This window comes from Anabas testudineus, chromosome 2 (assembly GCF_900324465.2).
Source record: "Anabas testudineus chromosome 2, fAnaTes1.2, whole genome shotgun sequence".
Lineage (NCBI taxonomy): Eukaryota > Metazoa > Chordata > Actinopteri > Anabantiformes > Anabantidae > Anabas > Anabas testudineus.
In genome coordinates, this window is record NC_046611.1 from 25,644,574 (window position 1) to 25,668,564 (window position 23,991).

The window sequence follows — 23,991 nt, forward strand, 5'->3', positions numbered from 1 at the left end:
CCTTGAGAAGCTGAGATTTACTGAAAAAAAGTAGATTTGTCCAGTTTACATTATCTACCATACCAAATATGCAGTATCTATTTGGCTTTGGCAGGATTGCCTTGTAATAAATAAAAATATTAAATAGAAATAATATTACAGCCAAATGCCATTAGAATAGAGGTTACAATCCTCAAAACATATAGTAAACAGACAACTAGATGTCTTTTATACATTGACCTCCTCCTGATTTCATCTCTTCCATAAATTCTAAATCACAACTGTGAGAAAGTAGACGTAATAGCTACTTCAGGTCCAGGCTTTGACTAGGTCATTCGAAAAGTTAAATTAGATCCCTCTTAAGCCATTCAAAGCCAGTCAGAGGTTGACTGTTATACCTGGGATCATTGTCTTGCTGCATGACCCAGTCGGGCTTGAGCTTCAACTCACAGACTAATGACATGATGTGTCCTTCATGGTTTTCTGGTAGAGAACAGAATTCATGATTTCCCTAAATTATGGCAAGTCACCCTGGCCCTGAAGCAGCAAAGCATATCCACAACATTACACTGCCACATTCATATCTCATAGGCTTTTTGTGGATTTCCGGATTTGCTCTAAGACAAAGGTAATAGGACTGCTGTCTTCCTAACAGTTCAGTTTTAAGTCATCAGTGCAGAGAATATTCTCCCACAAGGTTTGTTCAGTCAAAATAACCAGCCGTTATTGAGGTGAACGAGGCCTGCCGTTTCTTGGATGTTTTCTTTGGATCTTTTGGGTCTTCCTGGATGAGTCGCAGCTGTGCTCAGCCACTTTGGTCTCAGAACCTTAGAAATAGCTTTGTAACCAAACCTAGACAAATTAATGCAAATGTAGTTTTTTTTCTTTTTCCTATTTCGATGTAGTAACTTAGGGGCATGAATATTTTTTCCCATAGACCTTTTTATCAACTTTGCTTTGTTTTGCTTTAATCAGTGCAGTTATGATTTAAAACCTTTGCATTTGTTGCACTGGTTTTATGTTTGATTTTGTTTTAATGTCTGAAACTGTTCAGTATGAGATACACACAAGAATAGAAGAAATCAGGAGTGGGTCGACTTCTTTCAGTATTTTATAACCTTTGTTTAATTCAGGTAGTCTTATTTAGCTCAAGGTCTCTTATGCAAAAGAGACCAGAGTACTGCAGCTGAAAAGAGAAATAATCTTGACCAGTCAAATCAAAACCGACAAATGCGAACATAATCAAACATAACAACATCCTAGACAGCATTAGTGACAATAGCAAATATCACTAAATAGATGTAAAGTTGAAAGTCACTTTAATGTCTTAAAATCCTCTGTAATTTTTTTATTCTATTTATGAACACATTTTATGTTATATGCAGTTTTCGGCTCCTCCAGACCTAATGTTTTCAGTCGAATGCAGAGACAGGACCAAACAGTGGTCGCTAAGTACTGAGCAGATTGCCTGTACAGGCCACTGGTGTGCTGGATCCTCATCCAGACTGTGAGGGTCAGACAGGAGTGATTAGTTAATGTGTTTTTCCCATCGCTAGTTTCAGTAACCGTAAAATTAGGTGTCACATATGTTACACATTCTTTTAAATATTAATATTAAACACTTAATTTTAAATAGGATTATGTAAAATGTTTAATGCACTTCCAGCTCCAGTATATATTGTAGATGTATAACATTAAGAGCTGTTTCTAATGTTTTGGCCCCCTCATTTATGCAAACAGGGTGACCTAAACATTAGAAACTCCTTTTATCATAATGCACTCCAGTATGACTCCACCACCTCTCTGACAGTTTCAACTTAAAAACTGAGGAATTATAACGTTGTAAAAGTAGAATTCATGGCAGAGTTTCTGGATTGGATTGCATTAGATTGTACATATGTACCTAATAAGGTGACCAGTGAGTACATATCAGAGAGAAATTACATGAAATTACATTTTGCCAAAAGTTAAAGACCACAGTTGCACTGTAAGTGACATGTTGGTATTTTCTTTTAATTCCTAGTCCTCAAGAAAGAGGACTTTGTTCAAACATTTGCATTCTTCAGGAAGATATCATTCATAGTGGTATATCCTACTTTACACAGAAAAGTACATCAAATATCTCTCACATCCAAGGATCAAAAAAGACCATTTTTCTCCAGTGAACTGCACATCTTGACTCTGCCTCTCAGAGTTAGGAAAGTCAAATATGGGCCATGCAGCCCTGACACTGCACAGAGCTGCTTAATAATATGGAGAGCTGCTCTTTTTTACGTGCAAGGAGTTCAGTCGTGCAGACAGGCTGTGAAATGAAAGTTAAGTACCCAGTGTTTGTGTGGGCAGACTGATGGGTGAACACACTTGTGTATTTTTGTACTGTTTAGTGTTAGCCTATGTGTGTGTGCATGTGCACTGGGGTGTAGCCAGGAGACCTGCTTCTGGCTGACAGCAGGCATCATTATGGAGTCAGACTGGTGGGGAGACACGGAGACATAGGACTCTTTGACAAAGTGTGTTTCAGTCAGTGTTTCTAATTTAACTGATGTGTCATTGAGACTTGAGGAACATTAGGCCTCCGTCTCTGCAGACTAGACCACAATAGAGATGTAGACACTGCAGAGCATTAGTCACTCTCAAATCTGGACCATTTACTTAAAAGTTGGGATGTAAGTGTGTGCGTGTGTGTGTGTGTGTGTGTGTGTGTGTGTGTGTGTGTGTGTGTGTGTGTGTGTGTGTGTGTGTGTGTGTGTGTGTGTGTATACACCAACACACATGCTTCAGTCTCCCACTTGCATTCTCTCTCGCACAGACAAACAGCTCTCCAACTCCAATAAGAAGTATAATGAGTGTAATGATGGCAGGAAGCTGGAGACGCACGTCTCCTTATTATTCACCTCCCACAGCTGCCCGGACACCACAGAGAGCCTTTTATACATGCACACACCACACAGCCATACTGTACACACCCTTTCTCTCCTCCACACACACACAAGTAAAGACACAAAATGAATTTTACTGTCCACTCCACATTCATAGGTTGTTCAAAAAAATAAGAGATACAGTAGGCAGAGGGTTCATACTTTCTCAGCACTGAGACACTGTGCTGACACACTTTCTTTCACACTCTCTTTTTTCACTATTCTTCTCAACTTGCATGCCTTCAGCCTGTAACACCAAAAAATAAGCAGAAAGGTCTGTGAATGGAGACCAGATGACTTTGGACCTGCCTGGAACATTAACTCAGCCATGCATAAACATGCACACACAGTCAAATCAGTGCCAGAGTGCCAGCCTCGAACTTTCACTCTATAGTCAGCTTGACATACACGGTCCCGGACATACACACTCAAACACACTAACGTCCCGACCATCACTTTCGTACTGACCAGCCAGGCAACAGCTTGTTTGTGTGAAGCAGTAAAATGCTATCAAGCATGCCCCCCCCCCCACCACCACCACCCAATTCTCCTGAGCTTCAGCCAGAAACACATTAAAGTGTTGCCCGTCTCAGAGCAGCTGCCTGTTAAAGGTGTTGCACAGCATAAAATCACTGCTCTCCATTTGCCCATAATGCATATCACTGCTCGCACTAAGGGGGGGGGGGGCACGAATATGAGTCGAAATTAGTGGACTAATTGAATCCAATTTTGTGTTCCACATGCCACTTTTCACAGTCGACTGCTTTCCACCATGTTTTCACTTTTGGTTAATTCCTCTGAAATTGAGATGTGAGTATAGCTGAGTGAAGAGTGCAGGACACTTTATTTGTCTTTTTTTATTTGTTTGTGTTTTTAGCTCAATGTATAGTGATACATACTGGAAACAATCCGATTACACATTTTCCTTAGCTTCCTTTGCCTAAAAGTTCATTTCGAATATGGCTCACTTTTGTTCAGAGAGCCACATTTACATGGGAAACATAATGTATGCCTAAGATGACCTATTCCTTTCTCTGGCTCAGTGAATGTTATTTGAATGGTGTTATTTCTCTTTGCTTGTGGGTGTATATGTGTGTTTGGATTATGAGTTTATATGGCTAGAGCTGGACTGATGTTTATTTCACATCCTCAGGTCCATTTTTAATACATTATTCACAGGGTGCTATAAAAATTGCCACTCATAAAGCAGGAGGGACTGTTTTTGTTTTTGTTAATATACCAGGTTTTGTATTCACATGCATAGCCACTATTACAAGGTTATTTTATTGCCGTAAAATGCAATAAACCTCCTTCAGTGTCCTTCAACATTATTACTGGTTCTACGATTGTTAACAGGAGTCATCATGGACCCCCAGGTGGTACAGGTTGATACTAGGGACCTTCACCATAGTTTCATTTTATACACTCAGTCTATTAGCTTTGCAGTCAGTCTATTTATTATGAGTCTTTTATTTCCATTCAACCATTAAGAAGTTATTAATACGTAGGGAATATGATTCAGCATTGTAATGGATTGCACCATACGTTTATTCTATTTTGCTTCAGGTGATCTGTCTTTTGGTTACTCTATTTACACTATTACACCATTTCTTTTTTCTTATGGTCGTCTTTGTCTTTGCATATTAATGCATTTATCACACAAAGTGTGAAATTATATTTCTATGGTGGGGTTCTATCAATCCCTAATGTAAAATAGTGAGCGTTGTCCATTGGATAATTTCACAGTAAAGTGAGAAAATGTTTAAATACACTATCCATTTTAAAAAAAGTTCCAGTGCGTTTTCATTCAAGTCGCTCAACAAGCCACAGATCTTTAGTAAGCTGTATATACTTCAGCTGTGGATACCTTCAGAGACCTTGAATGAGGTTTAGCTTAAAACCCAGTAATTATCTCCTTAGCCCTCTGCATCGACACTAATCCTCAGAAAAGTACAGGGAGAAACGTTTACCAGACAAGCCTCATTAAATATTTACTGTGTTTGGCCACCATCAACAACTCACACAACAAACAGCCACAGATCGTTTGCCTTTTTCTTCCTCATTCATGTCATGTGTGGCGTTTCTGTCATTGCAGGTGGCAACGGCATGCTGAGATGGACTTTTTTGTTCCTCCTTCTCCTTCTCTTTTGTTATTGGCTGATAATTACACATGAGCTGGTCTGTGATGCGTGATGATGTTAAATATTAATGTCTGGAGATGATTACTGCACTAGATGGAGAGAGGCAGGAAGTGCGGCTGAGGTGACACACTCATTCATCACGGGGCTCTAACAGAATCTAAATCCTCCCTGTGTTTTTAACCTTGGTATCTCGGGGGAAAGAGAGGCAGAGAGAGTGAGGGAGAGGAAGAGATAGAAAGGCAGAGAGAGATGAAACAATGATACAGAGAGAAAGAGGAGCGAGTAGAGGAGGAAACAGAGCTGTCACAAAGTGAGCTGTATGTACAGTGTGTGGAAAAAACAGTGAAAGAAATATAGATAGGTAGGTAGATAGATAGATAGGCAGATAGAAGGCGAAACCACAAGAGAGCATAAAAGATGGGGCAGACTGGAGAAAAATACACTTGCATACTATATTCTGTATAGCAATCCTCTCCTCAGCTGACCCGTCAGCCTATCCCGCGTGACAGGCTGACGGATGTGTAGAAAAGATCTCTTATCTTATTTTGTCAAGGTCTGCCAGTCACTCAAGGCCTATTCAGCATAAATAAACAAGTGGTAAGGAAAATGGCAGCCATCTCACCCTCTCTTCTGTGGTGTCATTTTCTCCAGACGTATCACTACCTCCACCTTTTTATTTATTTAGCTGTGCACAAAAGGGGGCCAGACTCCCTATTACCCACCATTATCTTCCTGAATCATATCGTCACATATAGTCCCACAGAAGGAGCAGAATATTTTTCAGCCAGTAGCCTAAATGGAGGGAGAATGCACACTTACGGCACTCCTGAATGAGGCTTGCATATCATCCTGTTAGAGCCTCACTGCTGTGTTTTTCATTTTTACTGCCTAGCTTGCAAAGTCAGATGCAGATAGGAAAAAGAGTTGCCATTCCTGCCTTCTTATTTCATTCCTTTTTTTGCCTGTCTCTCTACAGTATCAACTTCTTTGAGTCCCTTGTCCACTCTTTCTCGTTGGTTATAAATTAAACTTGATCAATGACCTTTTCTGCCTGGCTTGTTTACCTCTTGCCATGTTCAGCAAGTGGCCTAATGGGGATGTATCCTTAGTCAGTGCATGCTGGCAGAGTGGCAGGTTATGTTGGGGCTAGGTAAACACAGGTGTTTGGGGTTTTAACAGGTTTTGGGGGGCTAGAAAAGTTGTATTGCACCCCCACACAAAACAATACAGTAAACCAGACAGAACTGGAATCAAGAGGTTTTTAAAGATGAGCCGTGATGTACTCTTTGAAAAGGCTGTTTATTTCTTTTAAAATGAGATGATAAATTTCACATTAGTCACTGCTTAGAATTTCAAAAGCCATTGTCTTGGCTATTATTATGCTTGGGAAATACACCAGACATTCCTGTCTGAGCTTGTCATGCTTAATTATTGCTTTAATGATTTGTTATTATCACTTCCTACGCCAGACATGGCAGATTACCTGCAAATGTGCTTGGCCTGACATCAAACTCTAAATGAAATGCTGTAAAATGTTTCCACCTCTGTCATTGCAGGAGTACCAATCATGCAACACACTACCCTGTCCCGACCTGAAGAAAACCACACCCTGGACTCCGTGGACACCGGTCAACATCTCCGACAATGGCGGGCACTATGAGCAGCGTTTCCGCTACACTTGTAAAGCTCGCATCCCAGATCCCAGCCTGCTAGAAGTGGGCAGACAGAGGATCGAGATGCGCTACTGCTCCAGCGATGGATCCACAGGCTGCTCTACTGACGGTGAGTGCGGAATTAGAGGAGACAGATGGTCACTTTCCAGTCATCTCAGCCTCTTGTTTCCTCTGTTATCTTGCTCCAACTGTCTTTCTGTGACTTTGCAGGCTAATTCAAACCAGTCCTTCTGTATGTGTCTTTGTTGTTTATCAGGTCTTCCTTTCCTTTCTTGCTTTCTCAAACTTTTCAGTCCACTCCATCCAGTGAAAGTTAATCTATTTTAATCGGGTCCCTTGTTTGTGGTCCCATCTTCCTCAAGTTTATCAGGGGATCAGAGCATCTGCCATGTTAATGAACTTCCAATCCACAAAGCCGATCAGTAGTTTACGACTAATTTTAGCATCTCAGTGTCATGTTTCACACTCTTTCACACAAGGATGAAAGCAATCACGGATGCATGCACAAAGTTATGCACACACACATACACACGTTTTATCTGTCATCCTAACTATTCCCCTTTGCTGGAGTTGGTGCACCACACATTTTCAGTCAGCCACACCCCTGGTGAATTAAACACTGTAAACCCTTGTACAAACACGCTGCTAATTGACAAGTTGTTTATGTTGTCAAGTGGAAGGATCCATATTAGAGGGAAGGCAGGCTGGGTGGCACCACACCACAGCAAAGAGGCTGCAAATACAGATGCAGCAGTTAAAGTTTGTTTATGGTGCAGCTCGCTGCCTCAGAAGGAAAAGCTGATATGTTTTTTTAGGGCTTTAGAGTTAGCGCCTCACTAAGCTGCTGTGGCCTCCCATCACTTTGAGTTCCTCTGTGTCTCTGGTGGTCTGTTACACCTGATCTCTCTCTTCTTGCTCATTTCTGATTTTTAATCTCTGTCGTTGCTTAGTGCTGTCCCTGGTACAAAATGTTCTTTTCACACGTTGAAGCCAGTGTTAAAATGTTCCTGAAGGGTTTTAAATGGGCGCTGGTAGGCAGAGACAAAACTTGACTGCAGACTTAAAGCTTTAAGACAAGTCAAAGCTACACATCCAAGTTTTAAGCGAACAAAGACTTGAGCTGTCGTGTTTTGGATTAGCAACAGGAAGTAACATGTAAAATGTGTTTCATTAGAGGTTGTCACCAGAAGTTTGACATCAGATTAGCTTCACTGTTAATTACACCAATTGAATAGCCAAGGTTATGAGTTTGGTAGTCACTTTTGGCAACATGTCAGTCTGTGTTGTAGGATCCAAGCGGCCTGTAGGCTACAGAAGGCAAAAGGTGATGTATGAGCTGCACAGTCAAATCTGTTCAACAACTGGTGTGCAAACATGAGTGTTGTTTTCTCAAATGTGCCATCAGGAGAAATGGGAAACACTATTAAGTCAGCTTACTGAGGTGTAAATTATGTAGCAGCGATTCTGCAGGTTACATTTACACCATTTTTTTAAGGGGATGTTATAATTTTCCCGTTAATAGAGAGAGACTTCATTATACACTGCCAAAGATTATCAGCAGCAACTGTCATGATGCTATTGCACTTAATATTCCACCTATATCGACTTTTCAACTAAATAAGTAATTAACATCACTGCAGGCAATATCGCTGGTCTACAGTCCCTCAGTAGAGCCAGACTGGCAACCAAAAGCATTCCCTGGATTTTGCTGTCAAGCACTCTCAATTTGACACGCCAAATTGAAACCGTCACAAGAAAATTATCTATTAACAAAATGCTATTAATAAACCAAAACCTGCTAATTTGTGTGCAGTTTGCATTAGGTTCATAAGTAAAATAATGGATGTCATTTTGAAAGTTGTTCCTCACCGTGTGTGTGCAGAAAGCCAACATTAAAAACTATATTAATGTAGTGGTCACCTAGCACCTAATTTCGATAGCTCCAATGAGGAAGTTTACAGATATTGAAAAACTGATCAGAACTGAAATTATCTACTGTGTCACTAGTCCTGAACATAGTTGTATCCCGGTATTAAAATATTTATCATTTACTTTAGAGCAGGTTTTATTCTTGTGTTTGGATTTAGATTATGTCTAAAATGAGTCTACTGGTCCTGAATAGAATCAGTGTCTATCTCTTTTGCTTCATGCTTTCCTTTAAATCTTTTAATTCATTTATTGTCATCCATTTCTCTGAGTTACCCCCTGTTAACTCTAATAGTTGGGATCTGTAACTAAGTTCAAGCTAATGTAAAGTAATATCATACAGGATACACATTAAGCAAATAAAACTGTAGACTCAGTTAAGGACTCAAAGATAATTACTCTGTTTGTGATCTTTCATTTGAAAGGTCACTATTTCAGAGCTGAGCTGTCTCTCGCTCGCTCTCTCTCTCTCTGTCTTATAGCAGCTGCTCTGTCTTGTTTGTAGACAGATAGTGTCAGCTTTAATGAAGGGTGCATTTGTTTTCATCACAGCAAAGTATGAGTGGGTGTGGGCTGAGAGTTTCCCATGTTAACAGGATACAGTGGCTGTGACATGGGGATATCATAGTGCAAAAAATGAGTTATCATTCAATTTCTAGAAAAAAAAAACAGTCAGTGAAGTCGAGCGCACAAGCTGCAGTGGTTACGTTTTGTCTTGAATGATAATGAGCAATGTGAACTTTGTGCAGCGATGTGCATGCATGAAGGAGAAAATGCCACAGACAATGCAGCCACACATAGGAGACTTTGAAGTCATGGTTGTAAATGTCCTCTCTGCTATTACACATTGTAGCAGCTGTGCTACTGTGGCTATGATTTCCAGTTGAATATGTGTATGTGCTTGATAACGCCTAATGGGTTTGGAGAAAAGCAGAGAAAAGCCCTGAGACAAACTGGCCCACTGGGAAATTCTCTAAACTTCTCAATGGCTACTCTGCACTTGCCTCCAAGTATGACGTTGTGAATAAAGGCCCTTAAAGAAGATTTTGTTTACTCTTATCAGACAAGTATTTCTCCATTATGTTTTTTTAAATGTTTAGTGATACAAACTTCAAAACTTGTTTGATGTAAGATTGATTAATTGATTTTTATCCTTTTCATCAAACGCTCAATGGCGCACGGTTGGGAGAAGAAGCTTTGGTGTAGACCAAACAATTTCTTTATCCTCAAAAAATAAACTGTTTCACTTCAGCTGAAGTGAAGAGCTTGAGTGAAAACAAGACCTGTTGAAGTGTGCGTGGCCTCTGTGTCCTAATCCTCTTCGTGTCCCGCGTTGATTGTTCATCTGAGCTCTTCAATATGATTTACTTCTCAGAGGAGTTTTAAGTCATAACTGCCAAAGAAAGAGGGTGGACTCCAGTGATCCACTTCTTCATTTCAACCATTATGAAACTTGCCATCCATCTGGTGTGCACTGGCATGTGTGTGTGTATTTGTGGGTGTGTGTGGGGGCGGGTTGACATGCATTTGCCAGTTTTGTTGGTGGGTGGTTATATGAATCTGTTTGTTGTGTGTTTACACGCACATAGGTGTGTGTGTGTGTGTGTGTGTGTGTGTGTGTGTGTGTGTGTGTGTGTGTGTGTGTGTGTGTGTGTGTGTGTGTGTGTGTGTGTGTGTGTACGTACATGACAGTTTTCCAATATGTCTTCCTCCCACCATCCGCCTCTCATAGTTGCATGGGGTGCCCAAGCCCCGAGGACAGTAGTTAACTTTTTTTTCAAGCAAGAGGTCATCCCAGGATAATTACCACTATAGTGATGGTGCGTATTGATGTCCACAAGTGAGGAAAAAGCCACAGAGATCCCTGCTCATACCTGGATAAGCACCCAAACATAATCATTTGTCACCTGAAAGATTTAGTACTTGTATGGGGCAGCTTTGTATTGATTAGAGCTTGTCGGGCAAAGTTAGATTAAAAATAATAACTACTCATTACATTACTACTGAGTGAAAAATGTAGATTTATTTACAAGTGACAGCTTTACTGAGGGTGTATGTGCATTTTTACATGTGAAGTGAAATACCACAAATCAAGGCAAAGTATCTGTAGAGAATTTGCAAATAAATGTTGCCTCCTATTTGAAACCAAAGCATGAAAAAGCCTTTTGCTGTCTCTCTTTTCCACTGATGCTACCTCCCTGCTACTCAATAAAAAGCCTGTCCTGCTGTTTGTCTCCCCCTGCTCAGGCAGAATGTCACCACGTTTGAGCATCAGCACTATCAGATATACCTGACATTTGACGCTGTGCATGCTATTGACACACACCTGGAAGTCTCATCTGTGATGCACAGATATGGAGAATATAATAATCTCCCATCAATATGGAGAATAAATAGATGTTTGCGATATACTAGCAGCTTTTACAGACTCTCCTCGGCTTCTCTTTTGTCTCACTGTCTCTCGTTTTAAGACCTCTATCTGTCTTTATTATGAGAGATAAATGGTGACTATATGATTTAACCAGGCGTTTACAATGAGCTCTTATGTAACATACTGACTTGTTTCATGCTAGTGATCATGGCTTAATGACGGCGATGAGTTAATTACTTAAGATGCGTGGTGATTTAAAGACCTCTCTTGTCATGTACACCCAGTGATTACTCTGTGTTCACTCTTTTAGGCATTTTTTCTTTTTAATATATTTTATATGCCTGAATGAAAAAACAAATATTTGTCCATTTGCTTAAATGCTTAAGTGCTTTGAAACATGTATGAATCAAAATCCTATAGGCACTTTATAAAACATGACCTGTCCTTTTTCTTCCCATTATTTGACTATTTCTTGTCTCTCAATTATACAGTACATCCTCATATAATATTTATGCATTCATATACAATTAATATTAGAGACAGTTTACACAAGGCGATTGCTATTTGGAGATTCACCATTCTGCGCACTGCTCCGCTCATATTGCCTTTTTCTATATGTGCCAGCAGTGCAGTGTCCCAAAGGCTCAGTGTCTTGCTCATTTGATCAACTATAACACAATAGCTAATTGAACCTATGTTAGCTCTATGCTTGAAAATCTGTAGCTGATTTTTTTGTGTTTCCAGCTAAAACAAGAACACTGTAAACGGGGTCTGAAATATGCAAATGATGGTTCACAGCTGTACAGTACATGATATTATGGTAAGAGACTGTGGCTAAAGCTGCATGCAGGCTAAATGTCAGCATCACACAGAGAATGAATGCAGAAGACAATGACGTTAGGAATTGGCATGTACTTAGTTAATTGTGTGTTCCTACAATAGCTAAGACAAATACATAAGCCTCTTTCAACTCTTTCTTGCTTGCAGTTTCTAAGCTACGATGGGACAATCGACTTTTGGGAAAGGGATTTTACGAACTGTCAATTATTAACCAGCTTGCTGTAGCCTCCATAAACAGTATATTGACTTCACCCTCCTGCTGTTGCCTGGCTTCAAACCAGCCACTTATCCATTAGTCAGCCTCCAACTAAAAAAGCATCTCAGTTATTAGTCACTCTCTCTACTACCACAGGCCAGCCCATTGCAGCAACAGATAAATTAAAGGATGATTTCTATGAAGCTATATGTCAATAAAGCAGACATGTATGTCTGATTTAATTAATAACCTTCCATAATGCAGAGTTAAAAATGTAGTCATGCTAGTTTTACGATGCAGTAATCATAATACTGAGCTCTAAAAGGCTTTGAAAGCAGACATTCATCCCAGTTTTTTTTTCCATTTGCATCTTACAAAGACAAAGGCAGATACCACAAGGGAGAAGAAAACACTGGAAGGATGAAAGACATTTCTGTAGAAGGTAGTGAGTTTGTAATTTTGCTTGCTTGTGTCGATGAGTGATGGCTTCATTTTTTTCCCTGGGAGAAACTGTGGTGTGTCAGCAGCCTGATGTGTCTCACTTCAGCTGATCTGTTATCAAGGCCTGAGCTTTCTCAGGGGCGACAGATTAGTTTCTTCTGCTCAGATGTCATGAGCAGACACTGAGTAGACACAGGACAGTGCTGAGGGACACCTCTGACAGATGACAACCATTGCACTATCCTTTCTGTTCTTCTGTTCTTCCCTCAGTCTTTCCAACTCCAGTCAAGACAGTCTTTTTCTGTGTTCATCTTGCTGCTCATCAAGAAGAAACTGGACTGACTGAGCTACCAAGTGAACACTAAGCTATTGAACATATGTCTGATTCCACAGGTGCCTGTTTCTATAAGGGAACTGCCACAAAATGATGCTCACACTGTTTAGGTTGAACTCGTGCTGTTGTCATTAATAGTGGGCCTCTGTGAGGGCGTGGCTTTATTTGGTAAAATGTTAATACTCTCAAAAGTCATATCTGCAACTCCACTTATTATTACAATAAGGCGGTAAACAGTAGGAGATGAATGGCTAAAAATGTTATATGAAATTGTGATGCATTTTTCATATTACAGTAGCTCTTGTTGATGTTGTTGAAGTTGAAGTTCCCTATATGTCTCTCTCTGTCTGTTAAGCCTCAAATAAGTACATAAACCATGCCCCATTTCAGATTAGCATCAGATGGAGTTCGCAACCTTACTGCAATTATGCTTGACACCAAATTTGCAGGCACCATCAGACTGTCAGTGACACACTGCCTGTTGCACCTTTCCCCCCAGTATAGCACTCAGAGTGGCACAAATTTTGGTGACAGAGTCAGCAAATTAGCAAACCTGCGTAGGCCATGAAATAACAACCCTGTCTGTCAGAAAGAAAATCCACTTTTTTGGCACAAAGCCACTCTGCTCAGCATGCTTGCATGAATTTATGGCCTCCAAGCACTTAAAACATCATAACAGGAGGTGCTGACAGTCCAACACCCAAGAAAACAACACCCAGGAAAAGTTTGTGATCTCACACATGTTCTAACTCAGTGACGAGCTTGTCTTCGCCTGTCTTCTCTGATATTGGTTCACTTTCCGCTTTGTTGCTTGTTGCTTTATTTTTTGACCAATCAGTCTGGATGCTACCTCAGAGTAGCAAGCTGTTCTGTGGTACTTCAAATTACCACAGAGAAGAAAGGGGCTGTTTCCTTGATGGAAACAAGTTTCCTTAGATAGAAAAAGAAACAATCATGTTTGCACTGTTTGTTGGCAATTTCAGGTTGTTGGAGTTGACTCATTCTGTTGAAAGCACCTGCAATTACGACAAACTCATACTTGCCCACCACTACAGCCAGCAGTACTAGCTGGTGTTTTTCCAGTTACTTGTCATTATATTAAAATGGAGAGGCGCTCATTTTGAATTTCCCTCTCTGCCATTTGCTTTTCCTGCTTCTTCACCAACAAAAAACAATCAAAAGTTGGTCACGAATTTATGTACAAGTGTACCCAGGTTGAGTCAATTCATACTAAGTAATAAATAAATAATAATAAATAAAAAAGTGACTGAAAAAACAATGTTAAATTTGTGGTTTAATAGATTTCTTAACTTAAATATTTAAAAACCCTGAAGTCAAACTGCAACTCTATTGCATGCCGTTGCCAGGTTTTAGACAGATTTTCCGCCTTCAGACTGCTTCATGTCAGCGCAGTAGAAAAATCACCTTGCAGAGAGTTGAAACCTGCATATGCACAGTAAACATTCAGTTGCTTTCATTTTCTTGTCAACGTTATGTTATTGTTGCAGTTTGGAGCAGCAGGAACCAAGTAAACACTCTCCTTGGTGGTGCATTCAAGGGCAAATTGTCAGCAAGGCGATGAAAACCATCCCATGTGATGCTGGGTTACTTCAGGAAAATATAACCCTAACATGATTCTTTTACATAATAAATCATGATGGATGTTTTTAAAAGAAGAACATGGGTCTTGGTTTGCTTTTGTTTAGCAGGGGATTTTAAAGTGTTAATGTCAGTTGTTGTGAGTTAGCTATGTTTCAGTGGAGGACAGCATAAGGTGAAGGTTGGGCTTTTAATCTTCATTCTGAAAATGTGTCAGACTCAAAGCATGTGCAGGTGAATTCAAGAAACATCACATTACAGTACAGTCAGTTATTCCCTGTGCTCCAGTTAGTAAGTATATCCTTGTTGTTGTACATGCACTGATCTCTTATGGTCTCCAGCGTTGGCGTTGTAATTGCAAACTGTTCTATGTATTTTTTAGACATAAATACAGATCATATTCAAAGAAATTGCTCCTTCCACGGGGAGATGTTGCTGATTTGATAGTGAAAGTAAATGACAAGGAGGAGGAGGGAGAACAGTAAACAGGGAGTAAATATTCAGTTGAAAATCTAGGACAGGCTGGAAAAAGAATTTCTGCACTTTTTTTCTCACTCGGTGTGGTCGAGCTTTACTCGGATGTGGATAAAACTTCACACATGCATCTCGCTTTACTGCTGGAGGTTAGTGCTTTTTCTACCCCTCCATCTCACACACATCTGCCTGTCTGTCCGGTTTCTATCTCTCTTCTCACTTGTGTCACTGTTTCTGCATATACAGATGCATATATAGATTACACTATCATTGTTTGTCTGTTTGGCCTCACAGGGTCTTCATTCCTCCTTTTCCCACGCGTCTTTATTTTCTTCATATTCTCCCTCACATACACACAATTATAAGTTTGTTTACAGTATATTTTGCCTTTGAGCAGGGTGTGAGGTTGGGCAAGGGGAGGGAACTTTTTTTCATGTCCTAGTTTCTTTTTTCATGTCCTGCAGTGGGGAGTATTGGATGTCGCGCTGTGTCCTTCTTAGTTTTGGCTCAGCCCAGCTCGTCAGGAGAGCAGGGATTAATTCTCTCCAGCTGTGTGTGGTTCTTGTGCAGATCGATAGATCCAGTCGCTACCTATTTAAGAAGGAGGGCACCACGCTGTTTGTTTTGGTGACTGGAGGGCAGCCCCCATGAAGTAGCATCAACAATGCATGCAGTACATCAGAGCAGTCTCAGGCTAAAGCTAAAGCAAAGTGCTGGGTTTGTATTGTGGGAATTCGAATAATTAAGTGTATAGAGGTATACAGTGCCTTTGTACATTCCTGTATTAGTGTGTCCATAAACTTTTGAGCGTATTTGTCCTCACAAGGCCCTGTGTACACACCTGTGTATTTCATAGGAAGCATCATTATGAAGCACTCAATTGCCTTTAGAGTAGCAGGCTAGTCTCCTGGGCTACAGGATGCTGGATAAAGAGGATGTGTTGCAGTAGCAGGCGGGACTGTCCAAGCCACTGCCTGCTCAGAATCGATAAAGAGCAAGGGCCTCGACGGGCCTGTCAGCACTCACAGCAGCTTGATGCCGGGGTGAGTGGGCCTGTGCACTGCCAAGGTCGGCCATAGTTATGAAGAGGTCAAGGATTTGCGATAGGTAAACACACTGTCCGCTCCCTGAGAATACAAAACAGCCACACCACGATAACTGTCAGGGAAAAGAGCAGGCTGACAAAACCAACGAGACCATGTTGGAGGACGGAGCAGGAGGGAGAGAGGCAAAAAGAAATAGAAAGTTAATGGGAAAGAAAGACAGAGAGGAAGAGAATGGTGAAGAGAGGCAGAGAGCAAAATAGATTAGTTAGTGATAAAAAAAAAAAAGATAAAACATGAAAAGGAGAATGATACAAAAAACAAAGGTTGATGGTTGAGTGGTTAAGACTCAAGATCCAAATGAGCAGTCACCAAATGAAGACTGCCATTGTTATGTTTGAATGAGTGAATGATCAGAGAAGTGCTTGGACAGTGATTGTAATTTCATTGGGGGTGATTATCATCCATTGAAACAGATGAGTTCACTCATTTCATTCAAAAAGGCTAGAAGCTTTCTGCACATTCTACACTCTGTCTCTCACCACAAGGCACATTTCCGCGCTGCTAATTAATGCATGCAGTAATTATAGTTCAATAGAAATGATGGTTTCATATTTCATTAGGAATCCTCTATTCGAGTCATTCCAGATGAGAGTACACAGATTAGTCAGCTGATGTTTGATGAGTGAGTGTGTTCGCGTGTTGACAGGACACACTCAGCTCCTGCTCAGCTTATCTCTTTCTTCCGTTTGCCTGTCTTTATTACTGTTTTCATGTTTTTTTGTTTTCTTTTTTTTAATATTCATTACTAGAAGCAGAAAAATCTAAGTACAAGTACAAATAGTCTACAGCCCTAATAGCAGCACTTAGGCACAGTGGTGCCTTTAGCGTGTTAGCTAACATTTGCTAATTATTGCTAAACACAAAGCAGAGCGGAGGTTGAGAAAAATGTTATTAGTGTTCAAAAACTAAAGAACTGGACAGATTGAAATTTTGACCAAAAGCCCAGACAAGTCAAACAGGTCAGTGGATGATGCAGTCAACATGGGACTGCAATACATCCTTCAACTCCTGGACTCCCCAGGGACCTGTGCAAGGGTTTTGCTCATGGGCCTTAGCTCAGTGTTGAATACAATACTTCCTGAAATCCTCTGGACCAAATTCACCCAGCTCCACCTGTCATTGGTTCATTAATTTCCTGACTGACAGGAAGCAGCAGGCGAAGCTATGGCAAAAACACATCCAGCACACGGACAGTCAGAACAGGCGCCCCGTGGAGATATGTGCTCTCTCCACTGCTCTTCTCCTTTAACACAAATGACTGCACCTTCAGTGAGTGACCCATCTGTCAAACTGAAATTTGCAAATGACACAACTATCATCAGCCTCGTCCAAGACAGTGATGAACGTGCTTACGGACAGGAAGTTGAATGAGTGGCCCTCTGGTGCCGTCAGAACAACCTGGAGCTGAAAATGCTCGAGACTCTGAATATGGCTGTGGATTTCAGGAGGAACCCCCACCATGCCCCACAGACCATACATAACAGCACAGTGTTGGCAGTGGAATCCTTCAGACACCTGGGAACCACAATCCCCCAGGACCTGAAATGGGAATCTAATGCCAACTCAGTCATCAAAAAACCCAGCAGAGGAGGAACTTCATATATCAGATCAGGAAGCTCCACCTATTATACCTCAGGAACTGCTGATTCAATTTTATACTGTACCTGTACAACTCCAGAGTCAGGAAACAGGCAGAGAAAATCACTGCAGACTTCTCACAGTCTGGCCTCAATGTGTTTGAACATTTTCCCTCTGATCAGTGCTACAGAGCACTGTACAAAACAAGAACGTTCCCACAAGCCATCCCATATGCCATCAATCAGATCATGTCAATCAGTCGATCAGTCATGGATTATCACAATCTCTGAGCAGTAACTGCAAAACTAATACGACATCTGTGCCATTAAATTTTAAGATCAGATTGAACGTATCATGCTCATAGTCTAACTGAAACCATAACTAATATATATAATCCTAAATAAATGAATTGTCCTTTGTAGTAAGACATTAGTATTTAGTAAACGAAACCAAAGATTGACAGTCTCTGTGAGCTTTAAAGAAAATTTTACAGCAAAAGTTAAAACACAGCACAAAACAAGAGGTCTTTCAGCACATATCGAGCTAAACCTTTTAGAGCATCCCCCAGCTACAAGAGCAGAGGCACATTCACTGTTATCGAGAGCTGTTATTGACTCTCTGTCCTCTTCTTGCTCCTCAAAACAAATGCACAGATTTGTGCCAGGAATGCAGGTCAATTATCATCCGATTTCATCCATTCACCAGAAATGTTGTCTTAAAGCTTAGATAGGCTAACAATACTAGGGGCGTGGGGTACTGCACAAGTTGGTAAGAAATTATTTACATTATTATTGTTTTTCTTCTATGTGTGCCTAACAGGTGAAGTGCTTCGTCTGGGGAGGATCTCAGGCCACACAGTGAATGGTGGCTGGTCGTCCTGGAGTTCCTGGTCCCAGTGCAGCCGAGATTGCAGCCGTGGAATTCGCAGTCGAAAGAGGACTTGCAGTAACCCAGAGCCTAAATATGGAGGTCAGACCTGCCTGGGGCCAGCACAGGAGTATCAAGAATGTAACATCACCCCTTGTCCAGGTAAGACATGGACAGATATAGTATGGTTCTGCTGCAGTACAAGCCAATTTTAGTTTAAGCAATGACACATAATATACAGAAACACCACTGGCACAGTAAACAGAGGAGACAGAGAGAAAAGACTATTTACTGTGGCCAATTTCTCAGCTAGCTCCTTTTCACTCACCCGCAGATAAATAGACATTGCTCAACATTATACTCATATGTTTTACCTTGATTAATGAATAAAGAAATACAGTAACAAAATGAATTACCAAATCATCAGGAATCACAAAAGAAATCAGCTGCAGATAAGAGGTGTGACGAAGACCCCAATTTACACGAGGAATCAAAGAGACAATCCCTGTAGCGCTCCAGTATGTAATTACATTGCTGGGTAATTATGCTGCCAGCTATTGGAGGCCTCATTCTGTTGTGGAAAGCTCGGAGACAATGCAATTTCAACACTTCTCTAGCAGAAGACAGCGAGAGGAAGCTTTCTAATTAAAAGAATGCTCTGTCTGACAAGGGAAGTAAGCTGTCTAAATGGAAATCCAGTGCTTAGTTTGGCATAAAGCACACCTGGTATCCAGCACAGGCGCCAAGCAGGCAAGCAGGACATTGTCTCAGATGATTATTAATCAAGGCCCCAAGAGAAGAGCTTAGATATCTCGCTAAAAGCCTAGAACTGCATGTCTTCAGCACCTGTGATCTGTCTTCATAACTGCTGCCACCCTGTAAGCAAGTAAAAACAGACAAGACAGTAGATGGCCATTGATACTATTTTTACAGCCTGTTAATTCATTCAATGGAAGTGCACACCAGTCAGCTCCACAACAGCATGGACACAGTCGCTAATAGGGTAAGCTGTTATCAGCTCCAAACTCTAATAAAGACCTTGGATGGGTCTAATAGCACCGGCTTTGCTTTATCCAGGAGGACTCTGTATGGCTCCCACAAGTATCCCCCTTGAGTAAAATGTCGAGTGAATGCACTTTGATATTTCTGCTCCGCATCACTATGCTAATACATGTAGTACACCTATTCTGGGATGTTGACTGTAATAATACCATAGTTACAGTATGTTGATGAACAACTCTGCACTCCTGTCCCCCAAAGGAACCGACTTAACCCAGCCTCAAGTAGCAGGGAATACTAATGCATACTCAATTAGCAACCCTCTAAAAGTGAGACATTATTTTGAGGCAGGCACACTGTGCTGGCAGACCAATCGTAATCCTCCTATGGCTAATCCAGTGCTTTTTGAAATGTGTTAGTACACTGTGAAGGAGAGGGAGAGGAAAGGTGCTATGCCTACCATCCATCTGGTTTGGAAACAAATGATTCCGTGTTTTCTTGCATCTGCGCCTGAGATGAGACGATCCGTCATCGAGGGCCAGGAATCGACTTCTGTGTCACTTTGTGATAGAGAAATTACACTGAGATGACAAAAAGCATCGGCAACTTCAATTACCTGCACAGTGCTGCCAGCCATCCTGAGGTCTTTAAAAGCAATTCTCAGAAGGTTCCGAAAAGGGAATTTCTCTCTGCCACAATGAAGTGAGGTCTTATCCAAATGATTGGTAAAGGATATTTACTTTTGTTGTGATTCATGGCATACTGTAAGCTTGTCCCCATTTTATTACTCTTCTCTCCCTCTCTTTCTTTATTTCTCCCATATCTACTTTTCTCCCCCTATCCATCAAATTATTCAATAAATCTTCTTTGGGATACTGTCATGAGTTTTCACATGCTTTTGTCTGTTGTTTGCAACTTGGCACCGCATGAAGGAAGGAACAACAACAACAGAGGATTGCCATGCTTCATTTATCTTTATTAATCAGGGGGGAGGTTGTTGAGATTGCGGGTGGGAAGGGCATGAGTGTCAGGTCAGGCATTTGCTGTAACGGCTGGATGAAGCACACTTCCTGTCACTCTTTTTCAAGCACACACATTATTGAAATTGCTTCATATTACTGCATCACGCATCGCTGTCTGAAATCACTTGGAATGACTTTCAATCACTTGATGTTCAGAGGAAATTGTCTTTTGAAATGACCTGGAAACTGCTAGATACATGAAAGCATGAATTTCAGATACATGAAAGCGTGAAATTTAGGGAATGTTCTCCTTGAGACAAGAAAGTATGAAAGTTACTGCCTATTTTCTTCTGTCACACATGCACCATCATAAGTACAGTTGTTTATACCAGCATAATCATACCATTTTTAGCATTAACATAAATAATTTCACACCAATCTCCTGGGTTTAGTGGACGGCAGCTGGTCATGTTGGTCTTCATGGTCCAAGTGCTCTGTGACATGTGGAGGGGGACACTACATGAGGACACGAACCTGCAGCAACCCCCCACCAGCTCACGGAGGGGACATCTGCCTAGGCCTGCACACTGAGGAAGCACTGTGCAACACACAGCCTTGTCCAGGTACACACACATCCACACACACACGTCAGTATTAAGCAGCTTAGGTCCCTGAATCAGCCACCAATCCATCACAAGTTTATTGCTTATTTTCTTTCGTCTCTCTCGGGCCCCCAGAGGTTACTCATGCATAAATAATATGGAGCTGAGGGCATATAGTATAATGCACATACTCAAACATACTGTACATGGAACCACATTGGACAGGGGTGAGATTCTCTTCCATTGTCATTTCCAGAGAGCTGGTCCAGCTGGTCCGAGTGGTCCCACTGTGACCCTAATGGGGCCCAGCTGCGTGTCCGTCACTGTGACGTCCTATTTCCCACTGGAAACCAGTGCTCGGGAAACAGCAGTGAGACCAGGCCATGCTCTCCCGACTCCAATTTTATACCAGGTGATCCCACACTCACACTTCCCGATATGGGCAGACACAAGCTTCTTCGCTTTAGTAATATCTTGGGCACTCATGCATCACTTACAGTTTTTAGCACACATACACAAATTCTGCACCGCCCACCACCATATGCCCACAGCTGCAATTTAGTTCATTTTCAAGAATCCTTTAATAATGAAATACGTTATTGATCCCTCTGAGCGATTCATCTCAGGTCAAAGGTCAGGTTCAGCGACAGGGCAGCACTTTTGGGAAATGGTTGGGATTAGTGTCTTGCTCAAGGACCCCATGAGTGCGGCAGGTGATTACATGGGGGTGTTAACTCGGGTGCTGCACTTGAGGGCAGGCTCCCTACTCATTCCAACAACCCTGCTGCTATATTGGTTTCATTATGAGTCTCAAAGTCTTGTCAGGCCATGCAAAAAGCACTTACACTAGCAGTTTTACTTTCTTCAAATGTTGGAAGGAGAGAAGCTATGGCTCCTGTGTGCCATTCCTGGTAATTCAATCCTTAAAGTTTTTTCTTTAGTTATTTTAGTGATAATTTAGTAATTAAACTTCTTTTCTAATGAGATTAATTCCAGATTTAAATAGATGTGCGTGAGCTTTTCTGTTACTTACAAACAGTGTTAAGCTGCTAAGCTACGTTAAAAGTTATTCATTGTAGTAATAGAGAAACTCCATTAAAACCTAAATACATATACATGTATCTTTCATGCCAACTTTAGTATTATTAGATGGGCATCATGACATCCAAAATAATACAATACATACAATTGTATCATATGATATCACTGCACAACACTGATATAGGATGTTTGTACACGGGTAGAGAAAGTTACACATATTCATGTGTAGAGTCCTAAACTTATCATGAATCATTAATTAATAGAATGCATAAACATTTGATTAAAACAGACATTTGTTACTTTTCTGTATTAATTAAATGGGAAATCATTTTCATGGAGAGCCTTCACAGGGCTTTGTGGAATTACCCATTTGCCTTTATACCTTATCATCCATCCCCTTTAATGGGAAAGGTACTCCATTAAGGTTCATTAGCAGCGTCTTGTACCTCATTTCCTTTACTTTTCATAAACCACTCCAGGTGCCACAGCCTTGATTAGCTTGTGGAGTTTTTTACGATAATCTGTTTCGTATTGAGTATAGCTTTCATCTCCATACTCACCTTCAAGGGTACGATTTGTCATGCTAACAGAAGGGTGTATGGTTTTTGGCCCTAATTCTGCTGCCTTTGCTTTTTCTTTTCCTTTGTCAGAAGTCTCGATTGCACACTCCAGTCAGGAAGAGAGGCGCTGTGGAGGTAATTTATATTTGTGTATGTGTGTGAAAGAGGGAGATAAAGAGGTGTACAGGTTCTTGTAGTGCATATGCATGGTATCTTGATAAGATAGCCTTCTAATACAGTTTAATAGCATATAAATCCAGCTGCAGCTTACACCTAAGACACATAAAGGAAATATGGTCCAATTATTCAGTCAGTCCTGGACAAAGTCTAAGATGTATTATATGAAATCTGTCATTTTTTAAATGCATTACTTTTCTCGAGGTATAAATATGAGCTGTCATTTGAAAATATTGGTCACCGGAAATGCAACTTGGTGGACAACATGCTCTGCCTGTCTTGCTCCCCTATGAACTAAAAATAATGTTAAAGATGATTCATGTCCAGCTTTTTCATTCATACAGCAAAACTTTAGTCCTGAAAAACTAGAAAAACCAACACTCTCAGTTTTGCAGCTACAGTTTGAGTTTGAAGGAGTCAATAAAACCACTTACAACAGACTCCTCTTGCTTACATCTTGAAATAAGATGCCCTGAGTTGATAGAAATGCTGATAGTACTGTATTATCTACTTGAACTGTTACAGTCATAGCAATAAGCTACATACAGTACAGTAAAGTGAAGCGAAGCTAGAGAGACCTTTTGTGCCCTGAGTTTTGCCTCTTAGAAAGGCTACATACTGCTCCTAATATCACTATATAGCTTGTTGAATGCTTTGTCCAGTACATGGAACTCTGCAAAGTGTGCACACTGCTCATGTCAACACACTTCTTTATACATTAATATACTTTTTACATAAATACAAGCTAAGTCAGTAGAGGACAATTCCCCTAAATAACAATTCTAATTTACAGTTTGTGACTGATCAAACAAAATGTATATTTTATAGCCTTTGGTTTAAATGCATCAATGTAGTATTTATTTATTTATTACTTTTAACTGTGTTCATTGAATGTGATGAGCAGAAGTGTACTAATAAATACAAATAAGTAATTATTGCTTGGACTATTCCAGTTTTATTCTAAAGAAATAGGAAAATACACAAAAGCATGTAATAGCAAGTTTTGTGTGGTTATGATTAATGTATATGTGCCAGCTCACTACACATTCTTACTGCAACTAGAGCTAATGTGCAAAGTTCTATGTCTAAACAAAGGTTTCATGTTAATTCTAGCTGCAAATTGGGCATATGTTTTGTGTTACACTGAAATTTACAAATTGTGATGTGTGATGCCACACAGAAAACAGAAACAGAGGGAGACAATAAG

At 40.6% G+C, this 23,991-nt stretch overlaps 1 protein-coding gene across 1 annotated transcript in view; it reads left to right on the forward strand.

The window, feature by feature from the left end:
• sema5a (sema domain, seven thrombospondin repeats (type 1 and type 1-like), transmembrane domain (TM) and short cytoplasmic domain, (semaphorin) 5A) overlaps window positions 1-23,991 on the forward strand; it is a 110,920-nt gene that overhangs the window by 81,943 nt on the left and 4,986 nt on the right. Inside the window, exons 16-20 of the mRNA XM_026364488.1 lie at window positions 6,595-6,820; window positions 18,396-18,605; window positions 20,857-21,027; window positions 21,263-21,418; window positions 22,698-22,742. Of these exons, the coding sequence (XP_026220273.1) occupies window positions 6,595-6,820; window positions 18,396-18,605; window positions 20,857-21,027; window positions 21,263-21,418; window positions 22,698-22,742 (808 nt within the window). The remainder of the gene's footprint in view (window positions 1-6,594; window positions 6,821-18,395; window positions 18,606-20,856; window positions 21,028-21,262; window positions 21,419-22,697; window positions 22,743-23,991) is intronic.